At 45.5% G+C, this 24,705-nt stretch overlaps 3 protein-coding genes and 1 long non-coding RNA gene across 10 annotated transcripts in view; 1 reads left to right on the forward strand and 3 right to left on the reverse strand.

Moving 5' to 3' along the window:
• Positions 1–24,705, reverse strand: part of LOC309334653 (uncharacterized protein) — a 62,404-nt gene that overhangs the window by 35,154 nt on the left and 2,545 nt on the right. The window contains exon 1 of one of the 3 annotated variants that reach the window (XM_081849152.1): positions 17,444–17,495. The exons of 1 other annotated variant lie outside the window; for it this stretch is intronic. The gene's annotated coding sequence lies outside the window, so the exon portion shown is untranslated. Of the gene's footprint in view, positions 1–6,285; positions 6,662–17,443; positions 17,496–24,705 lie in introns of those variants that run through there. One more of the 3 variants, XM_081849148.1, reaches the window with a different exon arrangement.
• LOC309334760 overlaps positions 1–24,705 on the forward strand; it is a 92,191-nt gene that overhangs the window by 34,950 nt on the left and 32,536 nt on the right. The gene's annotated exons all lie outside the window — the stretch shown is intronic.
• LOC309334656 (uncharacterized protein) overlaps positions 1–24,705 on the reverse strand; it is a 30,807-nt gene that overhangs the window by 5,022 nt on the left and 1,080 nt on the right. The gene's annotated exons all lie outside the window — the stretch shown is intronic.
• On the reverse strand, positions 10,784–15,462 carry LOC309334674 (uncharacterized protein). 2 transcript variants are annotated; one of them, XM_081849215.1, is made up of 4 exons: positions 15,341–15,462; positions 15,085–15,211; positions 13,158–13,238; positions 10,784–12,583 (listed from the first exon to the last, which is right to left on the reverse strand). In XM_081849215.1, exons 1-4 carry the CDS (start codon positions 15,413–15,415, stop codon positions 10,971–10,973), a joined length of 1,896 nt encoding a protein of 631 aa, XP_081705341.1. In that variant the 5' UTR covers positions 15,416–15,462; the 3' UTR covers positions 10,784–10,970. The 2 variants fall into 2 exon arrangements, with proteins under 2 accessions (XP_081705341.1, XP_081705340.1); XM_081849214.1 differs by having other exon boundaries at positions 13,158–13,247.

Raw genomic sequence — 24,705 nt, forward strand, 5'->3', positions numbered from 1 at the left:
AAGATATGAAAGATGTTTGGAGAGTGATGAGGGGGTCAGGGGTCCCTTTACCTTTTTATAGTAGCATTTTAAGCGTTAAAAATGATTATAGAAAGCTTAGGATTTGGAGAATGATTTAAGGGATTAATAAAGCAATTATATTTGAGGAACAAGGCATATGTCGTAGTGAACGATGGTATAACACAACAAATAACATTATCCTGGGGCACCAAACAAAGATGCCTCCTTTCTCCGATTTTATTTGTATTGGTCATTGAAACTCTGGCCAATGTAATTATAGAAAAGGTAAAGGACCCCTGACAGTTAAGTACAATCGAAAATGACTCTGGGGTTGCGGCGCTCATCTCGCTTTACTGGCCAAGGGAGCCGACGCTTGTCCGCAGACAGTTTTTCTGGGTCATGTGGCCAGCATGACTAAGCTGCTTCTGGCAAAACCAGAGCAGCGTACGAAAATGCTGTTTACCTTCCCGGCGGAGCAGTACCTATTTATCTACTTGCACTTTGACATGCTTTCAAACTGCTAGGTTGGCAGGAGCTGGGACAGAGCAACGGGAGCTCACCCCATGGCGGGGATTCAAACCACTGATCTTCCGATCGGCAAGCCCTAGGCTCAGTGGAAATATAAAAAGAATAAGCAATAAAGGGAAAGAGCTTATTTGCAGATGAAACCTTGCAAACAATCAAAAACCCATTGGAAAATATGCAAGTAACAGAGGCACCCAGTAGTGATGTAGGGAAGTGAGAGTGGACCATCAAGAAGGCTGATCGCTGAAGAATTGATGCTTTTGAATTATGGTGCTGGAGGAGACTCTTGAGAGTCCCATGGACTGCAAGAAGATCAAACGCATCCATTCTGAAGGAAATCAGCCCTGAGTGCTCACTGGAAGGACAGATTATGAAGCTGAGGCTCCAATACTTTGGCCACCTCATGAGAAGAGAAGACTCCCTGGAAAAGACCCTGATGTTGGGAAAGATTGAGGGCAAAAGGAGAAGGGGACGACAGAGGATGAGATGGTTGGACAGTGTTCTCGAAGCTACAAACATGAGTCTGACCAAACTGCGGGAGGTAGTGGAAGACAGGAGTGCCTGGCGTGCTCTGGTCCATGGGGTCACGAAGAGTCAGACACGACTAAACGACTAAACAACAACAACAACAAACAGAGGCACATTTGAAAAAATTTGGATAAAAAAACAGGGTTGCAAATTACTTGGTCCAAATCAGAGATGGTGATGTTGAACTATGATGAAGATGAAAAATGAATTAAAGAAAATAAGAATAAGAAATGTAATACAAGTGCTTGGGAACAAGAAATTTAGAAAATTTAGAAGAAGAGAAACTTAACAAATTAAAGAAGGAAATTAATGAAAAGCTGGAGGAATATAAGAAAATTAAGCTTTCATGGTTTGGAAGAATAGCGATAATGAAAATGAAAATTTTGTCCAGAATAATTTTTTTATTTAGAATCTTACCAATTAAGGTATCAGATACAGAGTTAAAGAGTTGACAAAGTATGATCAATAAATTTTGTAATGGGGTAAGAAACCTAGAGTTAATAAAAGAAGATGGTATAAACCCCAGAAAACAGGTGGACTGGGTCTCCCCAACATAAAGTTATGTTATATAGCAAATATATATAGCAAATCATTTAATATATATCATAGATGGGATAACAGAACAAGGAGAGTCAGAATGGTTAGAAAGTGGTACAGAGGAAATGAGAGAGAAGTTAGTGAATATATTTTTTTATCAAACCAAATAGGGAATGTTGGCAAAATATTGAAAATCCCTTATTAAGAAATGTCATTGAGATATGGGCGAAATATAAAGGAAAATTGATACCAGCAAATTCCCCACTATCTCTGGTGGTGATGATAGAAGACTTGCTAGTAAATTGAAAATGGGAAATTGAAATTGAGTGGAGATTTTTATTCTTACTTATGCATGATTATTACTTTGTCAAAATAAAATTAAAAACAAATAAAAATATAAAACACATTTTTTTTAGCTTCCCCACTCTGCAGCTTCCCACAGCTTTCTTGCCCCAGGGCTCCCTGTCCATGAGTTTGTCTACCTGGAGTCAACAAGCGAGGTCAATTCACACGTCACTGCTGGGATGGGGTTATTCTAAGACAGGCAGAGGCATAGAGCCTCTCAGTTTTGTGAAGATGTTTAGAATGTTTTTATTTTGCTGCTGTAGCGGATCCAACCACTTACCACCAATTAATAGTGCGGCGGACTCACCCTGCTAACTGCCCCCAATTAAATATTGCGCGCACACCTCACTGTATGCCAATTACACCAAGTTTTACCGTTTACCACGGGTTATCGCGTGGGGGACTTTTGTGAGGGAAAAATTAGTGATTAGAGTCTCAGGCAGGAGTTGATCCAACGGAAAGGAAAAGTTTCACCAAATAAAAAGAGGTTGTGGAACCAAGTGGGTCAGGAAATGTGTTCTTTCAAGTGGAACTTATTACAGTGGTAACTCGGGATGCGAACGGAATCCGTTCCGAACGGAACGTAAGGCACAACTGCGCATCTGCGCGGGTCGTGTTTCACCGCTTCTGTGCATGTGCGTGATCTCATTTTAACCTTCTGCGCATGCACGAGCGGCAATACCAGGAAGTAACGTGCTCCGTTACTTCCGGGTCACCGCGGAGCGCAACCCGAAAATACTTATCCTGAAGCGTATTTATCCCGAGGTATGACTGTACTAAAACTAGACATAAAGATGTCACAAGCTTAAACACAGTACTATAGGCACAGCTCTTCTTAAACTTCAGTTGCTAAAGAAATAAGTTGGTACACTTCAGGCAGGTGTTCTGGTTTCCAAAATAGGTGGCAAAATGCTCAGTTTCTGTAACTTTGTTATGAGAAGTTGTTCAATTAAATAATACAACACAGCTTCCTTCACTGAGCAATGCCCTGGTTCATGAGCGAGGGGCACTTTCCCTCTCTAAGCAACCCCACTCCTGAGGTAATTCCAAAATGGCATGACAGACACAGGGGATCCCCTCCCCCCTTATGACTGGCTTGGGGGGGGGTCCTCTCTCCCTAGAAGATCTGCCCCCTCCTGACTGGAAGGAGACCCAGGGGAGCCTGAATTCCCCCAGGATCTGCTTCTCCTGCCTCAGCCCTCCCAGGACACTCCTGTCTGTAGACCAGGCATCCGCAAACTCGGCCCTCCAGATGTTTTGGGACTACAATTCCCATCATCCCTGACCACTGGTTCTATTAGCTAGGGATGATGGGAGTTGTAGTCCCAAAACATCTGGAGGGCGGAGTTTGGGGGTGCCTGCTGTAGACCTTCCCCAGACCCTCAACTGGGTCTCCCTATCCAAGCTGGGAGAGTCTTTCCTCTGGCTATGGACAGTCTCCTCAGAGTGGGTCTACGACTCAAACCAGAACCAGTTCTCCCTCAGACAAATCCCACCCTCCTCCCTAACTCCCATCCACAGACAATTCCTCTCCGTCTTCTCTCAAATCAAACTCTCTCCCTCAGTAACAGCTCCTTTTATTTTCCCTCCAAAAGTGCTGTTGTCCAATCAGAGAGAAGCTCCATCCCTCTGGTGGAATTTCTGGGGGACTGAATGACCAGACTCTGGTCCGGCTCTGCCGTCCGTCACAGCTGCCTTTTCCCCCCATTTTTTGCTCAATCGGCATTTTAGACATACGACCGAAAGGGCGTGTTATTTATTCCAGCACCTGCCTTGGTTGTAATACCAATGTAGCTATCTCTCATTCATTCCAACTGAAAGCTCAAAATAAACTCAAATGCAAAACAGGGGGCATGGAAATTGTTAAAAAAAGGGGGGGGGACTAGATGTGCCAATCAGGGCTGGTGCAGCTTCATCTGTCTCTGTCTCTGTCTCTGTCTGTCTCTCTCTCACACACTCACACACACAAACACACAGCAATGACTGTGTCATTGCTAGGCGTGGTACACAAGCCACTCCATTTCTCTTCTCCTTCTCCCCTTTTCCCAGCAGGTCCCCCTCCATTGAGGAGTATCCCTCACATCTACAGAATTTCCTCAAGCAGCAACCGTGCCATTTTCTCAAGCAATTTCGAAGAAGACAGGGTGTGGGCAGGGTGTGTGTGTGTGTGTTTGCGCTTCATGACTCTCTTGAGCCAGCTCAAGGAGGCGGCAGCAGTTGCTGTGCTCCCTACCCTTTTTCAGTGCCTTCTTCTTCTTATTATTATTATTAATAATAATAATAACAACAATAATAATTTATTATTTATACCCCGCCCATCTGGCTGGGCTTCCCCAGCCACTCTGGGCAGCTTCCAACAAAATATTAAAATACAGTAATGCATCAAACATTAAAAGCTTCCCTAAACAGGGCTGCCTTCAGATGTCTTCAAAAAGTCTGGTATTTGTTGCTCTCTTTGACATCTGAAGGGAGGGAGTTCCACAGGACGGGTGCCACCGCCGAGAAGGCCCTCTGCCTGCTTCACTGTAACTTGGCTTCTCGCAGTGAGGGAACCGCCAGAAGGCCCTTGGCGCTGGACCTCAGTGTCCGGGTAGAATGATGGGGGTGGAGACGCTCCTTTAGCAAAAGAGGTGGGGCCATCTGTTCTGGATGCTTTAGGGAAGTTTTTTTTATGTTTGATTCCATTTTTAATATTCTGTTGGGAGCCGCCCAGAGTAGCTGGGGAAACCCAGCCAGGTGGGCTGGGAATGAATGAATGAATGAATAAAATAATTATGATTATTATTGGAGTTCCCTACGATTCTACAAGACAGAGGGAGGGGAAAGGAGGGTGGCAGCTCCCCCACAGCCCTGAACAATAGAGAGTATCTCACTCACATGGGATTTGGGGGGGAGGAGAGGCAGCAGGTGTTCTTACATTGTCACTACACGGCATGAATAAATGGCACAAAGGTTCCCACCTCCAACGTCTAGCAGCCAAGAGGGATAAAAATGCATCCTTACCTAATGAGGCCACCATCTCATAATTCTCCTCCATGACTTCCTTGTGCAGAGCTCTTTGGCCTGGATCCAGCAGAGCCCACTCCTCCTCCGTGAAAAACACAGCCACCTCCTCAAAGGTCAAGAGGGCCTGGAAGAAGAGGAGGAAGACGAAGAAGACGAAGAGGAAGAAGACAGAGCTTCTCTTAGATCCCCATCATCCCCACTCAACACAGAGGGAGGCTGGGTGGTCTCACCTGCCTCTCTTCCCTCCTCCCTGATTTCCCATTGCTCTTTCCCTACCTGAGGAAGCTGCCCGGCTTCTTTTTCCACTCCACCTCTAAGAAGAGACAGTCCAAACAGTGCCTCTGAGGCCATTGAGCTGCCTGTGGGCGATTCGGAGGAGGCTTAAACTGGGTCACTTCTGGGACTCTCTCAGCTGTTGTCACGATGTATTTCAAAGCAGGAACAATAGAGAAAGGCGGATTTATTTAGGTTTGGATCCATTTACACAGATGGCAGACCTTTGCCTGGGGGAACAAATATTAAGTAGAGCTAGACAACCTCTGGAATTGGCAAAACGTGCATCAAACTACACATTTTCTAACAATCCTTGCATTAATTGCACATGTCTCCAGACCTTTAACTCAAGGTCACCCAGGAGCTGCTTAGCAAAGTGTGGGTCTCCCTGGTCCAAACCCAGCACCCTAACTGTGGGCTGGGGAACCTCAGTAGCAGGGGCCAAATCCAGCCCTTGAGGCCTCGGCAATCTCCCAGGCCACCCCCCCCTTTTAAATCACTGCCCTGGATCTTCCTATTGCATGGCTGGAAAGGACCCTTGGAATGAATGTAGCTACTGGACAAAGGTCATATTTGCACCCATAGCTCCACCCACTTTGATCTCTGGCCCCACCCATCAATGGAATGTGGCCCCTGGATGACTGTTCAGAAGGAAATGTGGCCCTCTGGCTGCAGAATACGCCCACACCAGTTACAACAGCTATATTTTACTGAGACTAACCCACCTTACAGGGCTGTTGTGCTTTCATCCCGCCCCCCTTATCACTAGGCCCTCCCAGGGTGAGGGTGGCATAAGACCCTCAGGACCCCTGCACTGGGCCAATCCTGGAAGAGAAACCAGACTCTGCTCCCCCTCGAATCCATTACTGTCCCCAGAAATTTCAGTTACGGAGGGGGCATTTAATTCCTCTCCCAGCTTTGCCATAAGGATATTTAAAGGTCCCCTAAGAATCTAATCAGTTTCAAATCCTGCCACCCATTTGCTTTGCCAAGTAGGAGGGAAACGGATCAGGTGCTTTTCCAGGCTCCAGGGAATCCAAAATGCGCCTCTTCACCCTAGTTTTGGCCCACCTTGCAGGGTTCTTGTGTGAGCACTGCCCAGGTGGTGGGCTTTAGAAGACCTATAGTGTTAGAAGACCCTCCTGGCAACCTGGATGGGGAGGAGGCCAGGCAGGAGTGAGGCTGCCAGAACAGGCAGAAAAAGTCCCTCAGCACCTCTGCGCTGGGCGAATCCTGCAAGACAGGCCAGATCCCCCCCCCCCCCCCCGGAGCTTTGATTCTCCTTCCCGACAAAGTCCCAAGAGGATGTCTGGAGAAGCCTCTTTTTGGAAAGTAACAGCCTTAAAATCCTTTCCCCCTCTTTCCTCCAAGTCCAGCTGGGGAGGGGGCATTTCTTTAATTCCTCCAGTCTTTGCCTTGAACATATTTAAAGGGCTCCTGAGCCTTGATCTGTTTCAAATCCTGCCATCCAGGGGCCCATTTCCCTTGCCCAGCAGGAGGGAAACCGACAAGGTGCTTTTTCATACTTCAGGAAATGGAAAATGTGCCTCATCCCTCCAATTTTGGGGCACAAAAACAGCACAGCAACCCCCCCCCAACATGGGAAACACAACAAGGCTCTTTAGTTTGTGCCAAAGCAACCTCAGCCTGTCAGACTAGGATTTCTGAAAGCAAATCCTTGTTTCCTTTTGCTTCCTTCTCACATCAGCCTCTTTCTTACTCAGGATGCTCCGGAGGGGGGTGTTCCAGGCTGAGTGTGCAGAAATACAAAAAAAATAGGTTAGGAGGCTGGGTCTAAGATCGGGGTGGGGGCTTCACCTGGTGCGTTTCAGTGCATAGGTGCCAACTCCCCGGGTCCCTGAGCACCCACCCATTTCCCCATGAAGGGGCCGGGCACCCACAAATTTCGGTGCCAGGGCCATGCATACTGAATGGCACCCACAGCCCCGGGGACCCACGGTCGTGGGGTGAAACTGGCACAACTGGTTCCCTGTTCCAATCAGGCTGGGTGGGGGGGAGCCCTTCTCTAGTTCGTCTCGGGAAGCAAAATGTCTCCCCCACCCCGGAGTCTCCGCTTCCAAGAGGATCCTGCAATGCAAACCTTGTTTGGGGGAGAGGACCCCCCCCCCGCACCTTGCAGCCGACTGCAGATTGCCGCTCCTGGTTCCTAGAGGGAAAGGGGGGAGACCTTCCTTGCTTTCATCCCCCCCCCCGAACTGTTTGTAGGTTCAGGGGGAGGAAAAGCAAAGCAAATTCTTCTTCCTCCCTGCACCCCAAATCTCCCCCTCCCAAGAAACGTTGCACCTTTCCCCTCCTCCTTTGCAGGCCTCCTTCTTTTCCGGGGGTGTGCATGGAGACCCCACCCCTCCAACATTGCCTCTACCCCCCCCCGCCCTGCTCCGTCACTTCCTGCCTCTCTAGGAAGCGAGTTATTGACCCTGGGGGAGAGGGGGGGCATTCCCCCTCCCTGCAAGCAGAGACCTAAGAATGTAGTGGGAAAGGACCCCCCCTCTCCACGGTCACGGAGTCTAGTGTCCCTCGGCCTTTTTCCAACCATGGCCCCCTCCCGACCTTCTTTCCTTCCTTTGCTGCCCCCCCTGACGGTAGAAAGGTAGCTATTTAAATGTTTTGCTTGTACATAGACCTTTTCTTATTTATAGTTTTTATTTATAAATCCAAAGCACGGACACTTTCTGCTTTTCTTTCTTCACTTCCCTCTGTGCCCCCCCCGAGTCTCGTGCCCTGGCCCCCCATTTACACGATCTTCACCTGTTGCCCCCTTGGAATATCCATATGCCCTCCCCCCTTTACAAACACTGTTTTAGTCTTTAACCAGTTACCTGGGAGTAAACCCCATTGAATTGAGTGGGACTGACTTCTGAGTAAACATCCTGTTCAATCCGAAGGATTTTTATTCAGAAGTAATTCCCACTGAGTTCTATACGACAGATTTTCCCAATTGGGCAAGTTCTGCAGAAGCGGTTTTTCAAAAGCAAAGTCGTGGACCCCCCACTTTTGAGATTTTTCCTGTCTCTACGGTAGTTTCTGTTGTGTGAATGGTGCTGTGGATCCCTGGGGGGGGGGGTTTACCTGGAGTGGGCATACTACCTATTGGGAACAGCTGCTTTAGCGCTCTGATTTCAGGAGCCCCATATGGTTTCTCCCCATGCATTTCATTTTGGGGAAAATAAGCAATGAGCCTACAGTGAAGCATTTTGCACACTCTTGTCACACGCCTGCCTGCTTGATTCGAGATGCTCCCACACTCCCCTGCGCCACCTTCTCATGTCCTGGAAAACATGCAGAGAAGAGTTAGGTCTTTCCTGGTTCTCCCACTAAACACCCCCTTTATTCCTGAGACCCTACCTGCCTGCAGACTGTCTTGCCAGAGTGGTGCATGCTCTAGTTACCTCCCACTTGCACTACTGCAATGCGATCTGCTTGGGGCTACCTTTGAAGGTGACCCAGAAACTACAACTAATTCAGAATGTGGCAGCCACACTATTGACTGGGAGTGGCCACCGAGACCATATAACACTGGTCCTAAAGTATCTTCACTGGCTCCCTGTATGTTTACGAGCACAATTCAAAATGTTGGTGCTGGCCTAAACAGCCTTGGCCCAGTATACCCGAAGGAGCATTTCCACCCCCATCATCCAGCCTGGACAATGAGGTCCTCCTCAGAGGGTATTCTGGCAGTTCCCTCACTGAAAAGTTACAGGGTAGCAGACAGAGGGCCTTCTCGGTGGTGGCGGCCTCCCATCCGATGTCAAACAGATAAACAGCTACAGTGGTACCTCTGGTTGCAAACGCCTCTGGTTGTGCACGCTTCGGGTTACAAGCTCCGCCACCCCGGAAGTAGCCACTCCTGGTTGCAAACTTGGCCCCAGGATGTGAGCGAAAATCGCACGGCAGAAGCGTGCACGCAGCAGGAAGCACCATTAGCGAAAGAACGCCTCATGTTACGGTTTCCAGTTACGAGCGTACTTCTGGAATGGATTCCGTTAGTAACCAGAGGTAGCACTGTACACAACTTTCCAAACACGTAGTTCTGTATCGGGAAGCATTTAATAATTGATGTTGTGATGTTTTTATTATGTCGGAAGTTGTCCAGAGTGTCTGAGTCAACCCAATCAGATGATGATGATTATTATTATTGCTTGTCACAAAAGCAGTAGCCCTGGGGTCGCCACACGATGTTTAGGAGTGAAAATGGCCAACCAAGGGACTCACTGGTACCTGCAACATCTTTTCTTTCCAAAATTGTTCCATTCTTCCACTGAGTTGTGTTTGTGCCACAGATGGAGAGGTAAGGGTTAATTTCACACATGTGGATCCCTCCCTGTGCCCTATTGGTTGGAAGGAAGTTTCTTGTTGGCTGCAATACTAAGGTAACGGTAAAGGGACCCCCTGACCATTAGGTCCAGTCGTGGCCGACTCTGGGGTTGCGGCGCTCATCTCGCTTTATTAGCCAAGGGTGCCGGCGTACAGCTTCCGGGTCATGTGGCCAGCAGGACTAAGCCGCTTCTGGCGAACCAGAGCAGCGCACGGAAACGCTGTTTACCTTCCCGCCAGAGCGGTACCTATTTATCTACTTGCACTTTGATGTGCTTTTGAACTGCTAGGTTGGCAGGAGCTGGGACAGAGCAAAGGGAGCTCACCCCGTCGCGGAGATTCGAACCACCGACCTTCTGATTGGCAAGTCCTAGGCTCTGTGGTTTAACCCACAGCGCCACCTGCGTCCCTGCTGTAATAGGTATGTCTTAAATCCCAGTTGCAAAGGTGGAGGGAGCCTCTCTGTCTTAAATGCCCTGAGGTGGTTGCAGCCTTATGGCAGTTCATGGATTTGTAGGAAGTTGTCCTGTGGTTTCTCCCCTCTGGGTGCTAATTAAGCATGATCTTACACTGATGTATTTTACACCCTCTTGTGTCACCTGCCACTTGCTTCTAGACCCACGCTGCCCTGTTGCCACCTTCCCACCTCATGCAAGATGCACAGCGAAGAGCTGAGACTTTCCTGCCTCTTCCACTAAACACCCCCTTTACTCCTGCTGCCACCAGCTATGTTTTTTTCTGAAGACCTTGCCCTTCACAGAATGAGGAGGCATTGCAGCACCATTAATGTATGACCTATAGACCTATATGTATGAGGGCTTCAGGATTACTTTAGGCAGATAAGAAGTTGCTTTCAGCCTGTTCCTTATTTATTGCTTTATTGCAGTTAAAAGAATGCGTCTCATGCCGCCGTTCCTATAATACTAGTTTAACCAACTCTTTTTGCAAAGCAACACAACGTGTGTCACACTCCCCTTTTTACAACTATCCATTCCTAACTCCAAACATCAACTTTTCCAACTCTCTCAACCAAAGACCAAAATTAAGCCGACTCTCAGCCCATCATCACTAAACACAACAACTCCAGATTCACACTCCTTCTCCCTAACAATACAAAGCAGCTTATACTTTACTAAGTATTATGGGACGTTACCTTCATTACTTTACTACATGAAAGTACAACTTTACATTGAAACACCAGAATATCACATACACCTATAGGAACCTGTTCATCTGAAGGACTCTTGAGGGGAAAACTTTCTACCCTCCATACACCTAAATGGTTTCTCCCCTATGAGTATGTAAACATTTTGTATGTACTTTATTAAACTGAAGCACTTTAGTTTCACATGTGGTGGGGTCGCAAAAAAAATAAGAATATTCGGACTGAAGTTCTTTCCACACTCCATACTCTTACATGGTTACTCCCTTGTGTGAGTCCGTTGATGATTTCTAAGTGTTCCACTACAGATGAAGCTCTTTCCACATTCAATACATTTATATGGTTTCTCCCCTGTGTGAGTCTGTTGATGTTTTCTAAGCGTTCCACTCTCAGTGAAGCTCTTTCCACACTCCATACATTTATATGGGTTCTCCCCTGTGTGAATTCGCTGATGTTGTCTCAGGTTTCCACTGTGACTGAAGCACTTCCCACACTCCATACATCTAAATGGTTTCTCCCCTGTATGAGTTCGTTGATGGACAGTAAGGTATCCATTGTCACTGAAGCTCTGCCCACACTCCATACATTTATATGGTTTCTCCCCCGTATGAATTCGTAGATGTGTTGTAAGAGTTCCATTCCGACTGAAGCTCTGCCCACACTCCTCACATTTAAAGGGTTTCTCCCCTGTGTGAATTCGTTGATGTACGGTAAGATTTCCGCTTTCACTGAAGCTCTTCCCACACTCCATACATTTAAATGGTTTTTCCCCTGTATGGGTCCGTACATGTATGGTAAGTTTTCCATTTTCACTGAAGCTCTTCCCACACTCCATACATTTAAATGGTTTCTCCCCTGTGTGAGTCTGTAGATGTGTTGTAAGACCTCCACTGTGACTGAAGCTCTTCCCACATTCCATACATTTAAATGGTTTCTCCCCTGTGTGAGTTCGTTGATGTCTAGTAAGGTGTGAGCACTGTCTGAAGCTCCTTCCACACTCAATACATTTAAAGGGTTTCTCCCCTGTGTGATATCGTTGATGTATAGTAAGGTGTGAACACTGAAGGAAACACTTGCCACACTCCAAACATTTAAATGGTTTCTCACCGGTGTGACTTTGCTGATGCACAGTGAGTGTCGAACTACAAATGAAGCACATTCCACACGCCACACATTTATATGGTTTCTCCCCTGTGTGAGTTCGCAGATGTCTTGTAAGAGTTCCATTCTCACTGAAGCACTTCCCACACTCCATACATTTAAATGGTTTCTCACCTGTGTGAGTTCGTTGATGAACACTAAGATTTCCGCTTTCACTGAAGCTCTTTCCACACTCTATACAGTTAAATGGTTTTTCCCCTGTATGAGTTCGTATATGTATGTTAAGTTTTCCATTTTCACTGAAGCTCTTCCCACACTCCATACATTTAAATGGTTTCTCCCCTGTGTGAGTCTGGAGATGTCTTTTAAGATCTCCACTGTGACTGAAGCTTTTTCCACACTCCAGACATTTAAATGGTTTCTCCCCTGTGTGAGTTCGTTGATGTTTAGTAAGGTGTGAACACTGTCTGAAGCTCCTTCCACACTCCATACATTTAAAGGGTTTCTCCCCTTTGTGAATTTGTTGGTGTTTTGTGAGAGATACACTGTGACGGAAGTTCTTTCCACACTCCATACATTTAAAGGGTTTCTCCCCTGTATGAATTCGTAGATGTGTTGTAAGAGTTCCATTCCGTCTGAAGCACTTTCCACACTCCACACATTTAAATGGTTTCTCCTCTGTGTTAGTTTGTAGATGTGTGCTAAGGTGTTCACTCAAACTGAAGTAATTTACAGATGGCTCCTCAAAATTCTGATTGCCTTCTCCATCACCTGGTTTAAAGTGGGTGATAAGAAAATATTGTTAGAGAACCAGAGAACTTAAGACACAGCAAGACCAATCAGCACCTTCTCTTATTTTAACACCTCCAGCATTCCTCCCTCTACTATGTACCAATTTTTTAGGAAAGGAAAGGAAATCTGAAAATAGTTTCAAGAATCCTTAGTATCCAGTTCTATCTTCAACTCCCATGTAACACTGAGCACTAAGAGAACCTTCTATGCTGAGGTGAGACATATATGGCCCTCCAGATGTGGTTGGACTCTAAGTACCATCAACCCAAGTAAAGATGGCCAATGACCAGGGATGATGGGAGTTGTAGTGCAGCAACTCCATCTTCCCCCTCCTGTGAAAATGCTGCACCTCTGTATTCAGTTTTCCCCTTCCTCCCTGATCTGTAATATCTCACTGATAAATTCCAACCAGCTGTACACATCACCTAAACCTGCACCAGGATGCTGGAAAAGATGGGCCCTCGTTCTGATCCAAAAGGGCTCTTTTTGTATTCCTACACACTGAAAGGAGACATAGAAAGTTACAGTCTCACAGCAAAGTGGAAGTATGTACCTCTCAATTGGTCCAGGACAACATCCCTGTAATTTTCTGTTCCAAGCGAGATGTGCTCAGACTTGAGTATCAGAGTCTCTGCTATGTGGACTAAGTAAAACATAAGTGCTGTATTAGTAGTAGTAGTAGTAGTAGTAGTAGTAGTAGTAATAATAATAATAATAATAATAAACTTTTATTTGTTTCCTGCCCTCCCCAGCTTAGACTGGGCTCAGGGCGCCTAACATCAAATATATAACAGTGATATAAAATCAAACAATAATTATATTACGTCCTAAAAACAGGTTGGAATCAAAATAAATTCCAATTAGATGGCTTTCCACAGGGTTAGTGTTGGGAACAGTAAATGCTCATCAGGCCCAACTGTGTACGCTGATCTTAAATGCTGGGAGGCCTCTTTTGTACTAGTTGATATACAAAAAGAGGAGACAGGCTGAGCCATGATGAAAGGCCAGGCGGAACAACTCCGTCTTACACGCCCTGCGGAAAGATGCCAAATCTCGCAGGGCCCTCATCTCTTGTGGCATAGCGTTCCATCATACTGGGCCAGCCTAATCTCCCTGAGGCCCGGGATCTCCAGGATGTTATTATTTGCAGACTGTAAGGTCCTCCGTGGGGCATACCAGGAGAGGTGGTCCCTTAGGTAAGAGGGTCCTAGGCCGTATAGGGCTTTAAAGGTTAAAACTGGGAGCCAGTGCAGCTGTTACAACACTGGATAATGTGATCCCGCCGCAAAGACCCCGTAAGGAGTCTTGTCACGGCATTCTGTACCCGCTGGAGTTTTGGGGTCAGCTTCAAGGGCAGCCCCAAGTAAAGTGAGTTACAATAATCAAGCCTGGAGGTGACTGTCGCATGGATCACAGTCTGGGCAAGAGAGGTAAGGGACCAACTGCTTAGCTTGGTGGAGATGGAAAAATGCCGCCTTTGTTGTAGCTGCAACCTGCGCTTCCATAGCAAGGGAGGCGTCAAGGATTCCACCCAAACTCTTGACAGAAGGCGTTGGCACTAATTGCGCCCCCACAAGAGATGGGAGTTTGTGGTAATACAGTGGTACATCTGGTTATGAACTTAATTCGTTCCAGTGGTCCATTCTCAACTCGAAACAGTTCTTAACCTGAGGCACACTTTCGCTAATGGGGCGATTCCGCTCGCATCCTGGGGCAAAGTTCGCAACCAGGAGCGCCTACTTCTGGGTTAGCAGAGCTCCTAAGCCAAAGCTTTTGCAAGAAGGACGGTTTGTAACTACCGATATTATTTTATATGACTCTAAAAATATACAACAATATTAATCTTTTGAGGCAAAGACAATAAAGTATCTGCTGGCCCATTAAAAGCTAATAAATGATGTGGACCAGGAAATCTCATGCCACCATTATTAACCTATGAGTCTCTTTGTAGATTTTCCCTTTGTAGGTTTTTTGGGGGGAATTCACACCACAATATCAGCTTATGAAGAGTTACCTACTGACAAAAGTACAGTGTTGCTATAAACTACAATCTTCAACATCACTTCGGACAACAAAAGAGGGTTCAAGATACTCTCAAGCCAATTTAAAAAAAATGAAGTATAGGCATAGAAAACACTGGCCTGCAAGAGTGCCAACTGGAAAATAGCTTTACCAAAGGCTTCATGGACTTTGAAGAATCACAAGGCTCAGGACAAAAGGGAGAAACAAGCTAAGAGGAAAGCATGTTTGGCAAAACTTCACTGTGATTAACTCCCGCCCGGAAACCTATGTCCCCACTGTGTATGGATCCAGAATTTGACTCCACAGTCACTTACAGACACACCGTTAAGACCGTGTTCATGGAAGACTTGACTACGAGGATTCGCCAAAGAAGAAGACATGACATGAATAAATGGCTCAAACAGCAGTTTCACACCTTCAATGTCTAACAGCCAAGAGGAATTAAAATGTGCCCTCACCTAGAGAGGCCACCATCTCATAATTCTCCTCCATGACTTCCTTGTACAGAGCTCTTTGGCCTGGATCCAGCAGAGCCCACTCCTCCTCCGTGAAAAACACAGCCACCTCCAAAAAGGTCAAGAGGGCCTGGAAGAAGAAGAGGAAGAAAACAGAGCTTCTCTTTGGTCCCCATCATCCCCACTCAACACAGAGGGAGGCTGGGTGGTCCCATCGGTGCCTCTTCCCTCCTCCCTGCTCCCGTTGCTCTTTCCCTACCTGAGGAAGCTGCCTGGCTCCTCTTTCCACTCCACCTTTAAGAAGAGGCCGTTCAGAGGGGGTCTCGGAGGCCATTGCGTTGCCAGTGGAAAGGACGGAGGAGGAGGTGAAACTGGGCCACTTCTGGGACTCTCTCAGTTGTTGCCACAATGCATTTCAATGCAGGGAGCAGGTCTTTAAAAAGAAAAATGCAGAAATTATGATTATTAATATTATTATTACAGAATTGAATTTATATTCCACTCTATACTCAGAGATCTCAGCGGTTCATAGAAAGGCAGATTTATTTAGGGTGGGAGACATTTACACAGACAGCATACCTTTTACAAATTACAAATACCAGTACTAATAAATCAATACTCATAAATTCTAATTACAAATGCGAAATCCAAAAACATATTGTGAAACATATATGAAATAGTTGTGTTGTTGTTGTTTAGTCGTTTAGTCGTGTCCAACTCTTCGTGACCCCATGGACCAGAGCACGCCAGGCACTCCTGTCTTCCACTGCCTCCCGCAGTTTAGTCAGACTCATGCTTGTAGCTTCGAGAACACTGTCCAACCACCTCGTCCTCTGTCGTCCCCTTCTCCTTGTGCCCTCCATCTTTCCCAACATCAGGGTCTTTTCCAGGGAGTCTTCTCTTCTCATGAGGTGGCCAAAGTATTGGAGCCTCAGCTTCACGATCTGTCCTTCCAGTGAGCACTCAGGGCTGATTTCCTTCAGAATGGAGAGGTTTGATCTTCTTGCAGTCCATGGGACTCTCAAGAGTCTCCTCCAGCACCAGAATTCAAAAGCATCAATTCTTCGGCAATCAGCCTTCTTTATGGTCCAGCTCTCACTTCCATATATTACTACTGGGAAAACCATGGCTTTCACTATATGGACCTTTGTTGGCAAGGTGATGTCTCTGCTTTTTAAGATGCTGTCTAGGTTTGTCATTGCTTTTCTCCCAAGAAGCAGGCGTCTTTTCATTTCATGACTGCTGTCACCATCTGCAGTGATCATGGAGCCCAAGAAAGTAAAATCTCTCACTGCCTCCATTTCTTCCCCTTCTATTTGCCAAGTAGGAGGGAAACTGATGAGGGGCTTTTTCATGCTTCAGGAAATGGAAAATGTTCCTCTTCCCTCCAGTTTTGGGGCACAAAATCAGAACAGCAGCCCCTCCCCAACTGCACCCCCCCAACATGGGAAACCCAACAGGGCTCTTTCCTTTGCGCCAAGCAACCTCAGCCAGCCAGACTAGGATTTCTGAAAAGGCCTCCCCCTTCCCAAGAAGCAAATTATTGCTTCCTTTTGTTTCCTTCTCACGTGAGCCTCTTTCTTACTAAGGAAGCTCCGCAGCCCAATTTCCCTTGACTTTGTCCATCTGTCACCCCCCACCCAATTCGAAATCTCCCCCCTCTCTCCCAATCCAGAGGCGACTCTGTTCTCCAGCTGATTCCACTTCCTCTCCCCTGCTTGCCCTCCCGATCTCCGCCCCACTGAGGCAGGGGCTTCAGCAGCACATTTCGGGGGGGGGCAGGTCAGGGTCCTGGAGGAGCTCAGCCCCCCCCCCCATACCGCCCAGACCGGCACCCTGACGGAGGAGGCAGAGCCGGGGGGGGAGCGATGGGGGGGGCAGCAGTGAGAAGGGAGATGGAGGGTGTTAAGCAGAGAGGAGCATCACTAGGCGGAATGGGGCTGCCCCCCCCCTTGAACGGAGAAGGACTGACTTCTGCGTCAACATGCACAGGGTGGGGCTGCAAATCCCTCTGTAATTAAGTTGCACTGGGGGGGGCCCTTTTGTGGTTCCTCTCAAATGTCTTCGCCCCCCTCCCCTCCCCCCACCATGGGAGCCTGGCTTGATCTCTGCGCTTCGAAAAGGATCTCGCAATGCAAACCCTCCTGGGGGAAGAGGACCCCACTTTGCAACAAGATGGCATGCATCCAGCCCGCCCCCCGCCCCACTGATTCCCACAGAGAAAGGGCAGAGTCCCTCCCTGCTTTCCTTTCTCTTCTCTCCCCCCCCCCAGCTGCCCTCTTTGTAGATTCAGGGGGAGGGAAAGCAAATCCTTCTCCCACCCCCACCCCCCCACCCCAAATAACCCCCAAATATAAGGCACCTCTTTCTCCTCTTTCCAAGCCCGCTTCTCTTCCGCGAATGAGGATGGAGACCCCTCCCCTCCAAATAGCCTCCCCCCCCCAAGAAAAATAAATTTCCTGCCTCTCTAGGAAGCGGAGCTCATTGACCCAGGGGGAGGGGGAGGGGCAAGAGATCTGCCCTCCCCTCCTTGCAAAAAGGAATTTCCTTCCCAGTCAGCAAGCTCTGTATTCCCGTTTATTTAGTGAGAAATTCATGGGTTCGATTCCGCGCAGAGGCAGCGAAAGACAACACACACACACAACCCAATTTTTGAAAAGCCTCCTCCTGGAAAGGGGTTTAGAGCATTAATGGAAGACCACCCTAAAAGGTGGTCCTCCCTGGATGGTTAAGTCAAAGGCATCTCACTTTCAGGCCGAGAGTCCAACTGTGGGCAGCTTGCAACACCTGCTGTGGCTGCTTCATGTCATGGGCAAATGTTCAATGCCGGCAGAGGGAGAAGCAGCTCCATATAAACTCTGTTTTCAGCCTCCTATACTGCCTGCTCTTTCTACAGATTTCTGAAAGATGGGCCAATAGTAATAGCTACAATAATAATTTATTATTTACACCCTGCTCATCTGGCTGGGTTCCCCCAGCCACTCTGGGCAGCTCCCAACAGAATATTAAAAACATGATAAAACATCAAACGTAAAAAATGTGGGCACAGAGATCCCTCTCTCCATAGGGAAATGACTCTCCTGAAACCACTGGCAATGCCCACATTTCCCTGTGCCACCTTCCCTCCCCATGTTGGTTGTTCCCCTCAGCACCTCCTTTATTCCGGCTGCCACCAGGGATTTTATCCACTTTGCCGTCAACGTAGCCATGAATGAGAAGCTATGGCAAAATAATGAATTCATAAAATATAAACGACATAGGACAGTTTAAAGCTTGCTTTGTGCACGTAAGACAACCATTCCAGTCTTTCTGCGTTTTCATTGTTCCTTTGTTGCAATTATAAAAATGGGCTTTATGGTGCTGTTGCTATAACAGGGGGTTGGACTTGACCTTTGGAGTCCCTTTCAACTCTACAGTTCTAGGATTCTAGAGCCAATCCTGCTTCCTAAACACCACGGTTGTCAGGGACACAGCCGCCCAGAACAGTGCTGAGGAGTCTGAATGGGACAAAGAGCCAGACGAGGAAAGGATGGCTTTTTCTCCTTCTCAGCTACGAATTATCAAAGAAGAAGATCTGTCTTTGTAACATCTGGGTGACATTTAAAAAAAGGAAGTAAAATATTTAATATAATTATAATATTTATATGTAGTATTATTGTAGCAAGTGGGGGTAATAGGGAACTGTAGAGTCATACCTCGCGTTGAAGTTGCTTCAGGATAAGTATTTTCAGGTTGCGCGCTGCAGCGACCTGGAAGTAACGGAGCACATTACTTCCGGGTTTTGCCTCTTGTGCATATGGTCAAAATGACGTCATGTGCAGAAGCAGCGAATCGTGACCCACGCAGACGCAGGTTGCGTTCACTTCTGAATGCGAATAATAATATAGGCCTACTAATAAAGATGAATATTTTTCACAACACAAAACACTGTTCCTGTATGTTGGTTTTATTTTTTATCTTATATTTTGGAAATGTACATCCAGGTTTTTTCCTTCAAATTTTTTTGAGAGTGAGGCCCTAAGCTATAGCTTGTTTAGCTTATACGTAAATCCGTCACTGTCTGTGAGATCGTTGATGTTTCCTAAGAGTTACACTCTTACTGAAGCAGCTTCCACAATCCATGCATTTAAATGGTTTCTCTCTTGTGTGAGTTCGTTGATGTGTTGTAAGAGCTCCACTCTCACTGAAACTCATCCCATGATCAATACATTTAAATGGTTCATTCCTGTACAGTAAGGACAGTGGTACCTCGGGTTACAGACACTTCAGGTTACAAACGGGTTACGAACTTTACTTCAGGATGAGAATAGAAATCACGTGGCGGCAGCGGGAGGCCCCATTAGCTAAAGTGGTACCTCAGGTTAAGAACAGTTTCAGGTTAAGAACAGACCTCCAAAACGAATTAAGTTCTTAACCTGAGGTACCACTGTATTCCATTGTGACTGAAGCTCTATGCACACTACAGGTTTCTCTCATGTGAGCTTGTAGATGCATGGTCAAATTTGAAGGTTCACTGAAACTCTTTCCACATGCCAAACATTTATACGGTTACCCCCATGTATGTGTTTGTGGATGTCTTGTAAGTTGTCCACCTTCACTGAAACCCTTCCCACAATCCATACATTTAAATGGTTTTTCCGGTGTGACTATGTTGGTGCACAGTGAGTTTCCAACTACAAATAAAGCTCTTTCCACACTCCAAACATTTAAATGGTTTCTCCCCTGTATGAGATCGTTTATGTCTTGTAAGAGCTCCGCTCTGACTGAAGCTCTTCCCACAATACAAACATCTATATGGTTTCTCACCTGTGTGAGTTCGTTGATGTTTTCTAAGAGCTCCACTCTCAATGAAACCCTTCCCACACTCCATACATTTAAATGGTTTCTCACCCGTGTGAGTTCGTTCATGTACAGTAAGTATTCCATTGTAACTGAAGCTCTGTCCACAAACCATACATCTAAAGGGTTTCTCTCCTGTGTGAGTTCGTAGATGCGTTGTAAGAGCTCCACACTGAATGAAACCCTTCCCACACTCCATACATTTATATGGTTTCTCCCCTATATGAGTTCGTTGATGTATTGTCAGTTTTGCACCTTCACTGAAACCCTTCCCACAATCCTTACATTTAAATGGTTTCTCCCCGGTGTGACTCTGTTGGTGCTCGGTGAGTTTCCAACTACAGATGAAGCTCTTTCCACATTCCATACATCTAAATGGTTTCTCCCCTGTGTGAGTTCGTTGATGTACAGTAAGTTTTCCATTTTCACTGAAGCTCTTTCCGCACTCCATACATTTAAATGGTTTCTCCCCTGTGTGAGTTCGTTGATGTTTTGTGAGAGCTCCTCTCTCAATGAAACCCTTCCCACAATCCATACATTTAAATGGTTTCTCCCCTGTGTGAGTTCGTTGATGTTTTGCAAGAGATCCATTCTCACTGAAGCTCTTCCCACACTCAATACATTTAAATGGTTTCTCCCCTGTGTGAGTTCGTTGATGTCTTGAAAGAGTTCCATTCTTACTGAAGCTCTTTCCACACTCCATACATCTAAATGGTTTTTCCTTTGTGTGAATTCCTTGATGTATGGTAAGTATTCCAATTTCACTGAAACTCTTCCCACACTCCATACATTTAAAGAGTTTCTCCCCCATGTTAGTTTGTAGATGTGTGCTAAGGTGTTCACTCACACTGAAGTACTTTACAGATGGCCCCTCATAATTCTGATTGCCTTCTCCATCACCTGGTTTAAAGTGGGAAATAAAGATAATATTGTTAGGTATTCAAGGAAGAAAACCAGAGAAGTTAAAACAAAACAAGACCAATCAGCACCTTCTCTTCTTTTAACAACTCCAGTATTCTTCCCACTCCTATGTACCAAATTTATACAAAAGGAAAGGAAATCTGAAAATAGTCTCAAGAACCCTTAGTATCCAGTTCTACCTTCAACTCCCATGTAACACTGAGCACCAAGAGAAATCTTCTATGCTGAGGTGAGGCATCTATGGCCCTCCAGATGTGGTTGGACCCTAAGTACCATCAACCCAAGCAAAGACCAGGGATGATGGGAGTTGTAGCCAATGACCAGGGATGATGGGAGTTGTGGTGCAGCCACATCCAGAGGGAGACACTTTCCCCCTCCTGTGAAAATGCTGCACCTCAGTATTCAGTTTTCTCCTTCCTCCATGATCTGTAATTTATTGCTGATACATTCCAACCAGTTGTACACATCACATACACCTGCACCAGGATGCTGGAAAAGATGGGCCCTCGTTCTGATCCAAAAGGGATCTTTTTATATTCATACACACTGAAAGGAGACATACAAAGGTACAGTCTCACAGCAAAGTGGAAATATGTACCTCTCAATTTGTCCGGAACAACATCCCTGTATTTTTCTGTTCCAAGTGAGGAGATGAGCTCAGACTTGAGTATCAGACGCTCTGCTATGTGGAATAAGGAAAACAGAAGTGCTGTTTATATATATGTGACTGTAAAAATATACAAAAGTATTAATCTTTTGAAGCAAAGACAGCAAAGTATCTGGTGGACCATTAAAAGTTAATAAATGACGTGGACCAGGAAACCTCATGCCACTGTTATTAAGCTGTCAGTCTCTTCAGTCTCTTTGTAGATTTTACATAGGGTTTTTTTTTGGGGGGGGGGGGTTCCATACAACAATATCAGCTTATGAAGAGTTACCTACTGACAAAAGTACAGCATTGGTATAAACTACAATCTTCAACATCAACTTCTAAGCAACTATTCTATTCCCAACTTAAGAATGGAAAGAATATCAATGATTAAAATGACAGTACTTCCCCAAATCCTCTTTGTCTTTCAGACAATTCCAATAATTATTGGGACAAAATGTTTTAAAGATTGGCAGAGGGACCTGGCCAATTTTGTCAGGGCAGAAAAGCAAGATTGAAATTTAAATTGTTGACGGAACCCAGTGAAAGAGGAGGGTTCGTGGTCCCGGACCTCAGAATGTACTTTGAGGCTGCATGCTGGTCTTGGCTGAAAGACTGGATGTTGCTTAGGAATACCGAAGTCTTGGATTTAGAGGGCTGGGACAAGGTTTTCAGGTGGCATGGCTACTTATACCACGATAAAATACAAGCACATAAAGGCTTCACGAACCACCTAGTGAGGAATGCCTTATTCAAAGTTTGGGAGAGGAATAAATCCAAAGTTCTAACAAAAAACCCTTGGTGGATATCACCTATAGAGTCAAGTGCCATTCATAAGAATAACATGAACAATAACTGGGCCAACTAACAGAGACTTGGTGGATGAAACTGAAAAGGTCTGAAGAACTCAAACAACTAGGGATAAATTGGTTAGAATATTACCAGCTTACCTTTGAAAAAGATAAGATGTTAAATTTGTTTGATAATAAAGCATCGATCTTAGAGAAGGAGATTTTACAGAACAACCAAAAGACTCTCTCCAGAATGTACATGCTGTTACAGAATACTCAAATACAAAAAAGAGGAAAAGGGAAAGGCCAAAATAGATGGGAGCAGGACTTAGGTTATGTAACTGAATATAAAGAGTGGAAAAAACTGTGGACAAAAAATATTAATTTTAAAGCATGTTATTATTTCATAAGAGAAAACTACCTGAAAATGCACCATAGGTGGTATTTAACACCAGAGAGATTGGCTAAAATGAATAAATCGCTTGGTAATAAGTGTTGGAGATGCACAAAGCAGATTGGAACCTTCTACCATATGAAATCAGCCCTGAGTGCTCACTGGAAGGACAGATCCTAAAGCTGAGACTCTAATACTTTGGCCACCTCATGAGAAGAAAAGACCCTGGAAAAGACCCTGATGTTGGGAAAGATGGAGGGCACAAGGAGAAGGGGACGACAGAGGATGAGATGGTTGGACAGTGTTCTCAAAGCTACCAGCATGAGTTTGACCAAACTGCGGGAGGCAGCGGAAGACAGGAGTGCCTGGCGTGCTCTGGTCCATGGGTTCACGAAGAGTCAGACATGACTAAATGACTAAACAACAAAACCATATGTGATAGACATGTCCAGAGATCAGAAAGTTCTGGGACATGATCCATGAAGAAATAAAAAAGTTACTAAGAACTTCACATAGCAAAAGATCAGAAGCATACCTTTTGGGAATATTGAATAGTGATATTTCTAGAGAAAATACTAAATTCTTGCTGTACATGACATCTGCAGCGAAACTCCTGGTGGCTAAGTACTGGAAGGGTAACCAGGTACTGACTAAAGAGGAATGGTTATGTAAATTATGTGAATTATTTGCAATTGGCCAAACTGACGGATATAATAAGACTAAAGCCAATGAATACAGTCTAGAAGGAATGGAAGTGCTTGAATGATTATTTAGAAAGACAATGTTCTAACGTAAAAATTTGGCTGTGTCTAGAATGACCTTGTGAATGGAAAAGGGGAAACACACACAGACACACACACACACATATATACATATCTATATATTAAGGTGAAAATGATACTGAAATGCGGATAAAATACGAAATGTGAAAGGAAGTGTGAGAGTGATGGAAGTCTATTACCACTATTATTTTGTAAAATAGTGTTTATTGTATTGAAATATTATATTTTCTCTATTCTTTTACTGTCTACTTTTCTTCACATTTTTTTTTCTTTTTTCTCTTTTCTTTTTAAAAATTTATTCTTTATGTATGGCTTGGTATTGATGTATTTACTTTTCAATAAAAATTCTTTATAAAAAAAAGAAAAGAAAAGAAAAAAGAAAGGAAAGTGAAATACTGGTGGACAACTAAAGAGGTTTAAAGACACTTTCAAGGCAAATATATAAAAATGAAATATAAGCACAGAAAATTTGGCTCCAATTAGAGAATAGTCTTTACCAAAGGCGTCATGGACTTTGAAGAAGCACAAACTCAGGGCAAAAGGGAGAAGCTAAGAGGAAAGTACGTTTGGCAAACCCTCACTGTAGAATCATAGAATCATAGAGTTGGAAGAGACCACAAGGGCCATCGAGTCCAACCCCCTGCCAAGCAGGAAACACCATCAGAGCACTCCTGACATATGGTTGTCAAGCCTCTGCTTAAAGACCTCCAAAGAAGGAGACTCCACCACACTCCTTGGCAGCAAATTCCACTGTCGAACAGCTCTTACTGTCAGGAAGTTCTTCCTAATGTTTAGGTGGAATCTTATTTCTTGTAGTTTGGATCCATTGCTCCGTGTCCGCTTCTCTGGAGCAGCAGAAAACAACCTTTCTCCCTCCTCTATGTGACATCCTTTTATATATTTGAACATGGCTATCATATCACCCCTTAACCTCCTCTTCTCCAGGCTAAACATGCCCAGCTCCCTTAGCCGTTCCTCATAAGGCATCGTTTCCAGGCATTTGACCATTTTGGTTGCCCTCCTCTGGACACGTTCCAGTTTGTCAGTGTCCTTCTTGAACTGTGGTGCCCAGAACTGGACACAGTACTCCAGGTGAGGTCTGACCAGAGCAGAATACAGTGGCACTATTACTTCCCTTGATCTAGATGCTATACTCCTATTGATGCAGCCCAGAATTGCATTGGCTTTTTTAGCTGCTGCGTCACACTGTTGGCTCATGTCAAGTTTGTGGTCAACCAAGACTCCTAG

This window comes from Podarcis erhardii, assembly GCF_964252035.2.
Source record: "Podarcis erhardii genome assembly, chromosome: 2".
Classification (NCBI taxonomy): domain Eukaryota; kingdom Metazoa; phylum Chordata; class Lepidosauria; order Squamata; family Lacertidae; genus Podarcis; species Podarcis erhardii.

Coding starts and splice junctions, on each gene's coding strand:
- LOC309334674 (XM_081849214.1), bottom strand. CDS start 15,415: ATGGCCTCCGAGACCCCCTCTGAACGGCCTCTTCTTAAAGGTGGAGTG. Junction 15,212..15,340: donor GAGCCAGGCAGCTTCCTCAG/GTAGGGAAAGAG, acceptor TTCTTCTTCCAG/GCCCTCTTGACCTTTTTGGA. Junction 12,584..13,157: donor TGTCCTGGACCAATTGAGAG/GTACATACTTCC, acceptor ACTTTAAACCAG/GTGATGGAGAAGGCAATCAG.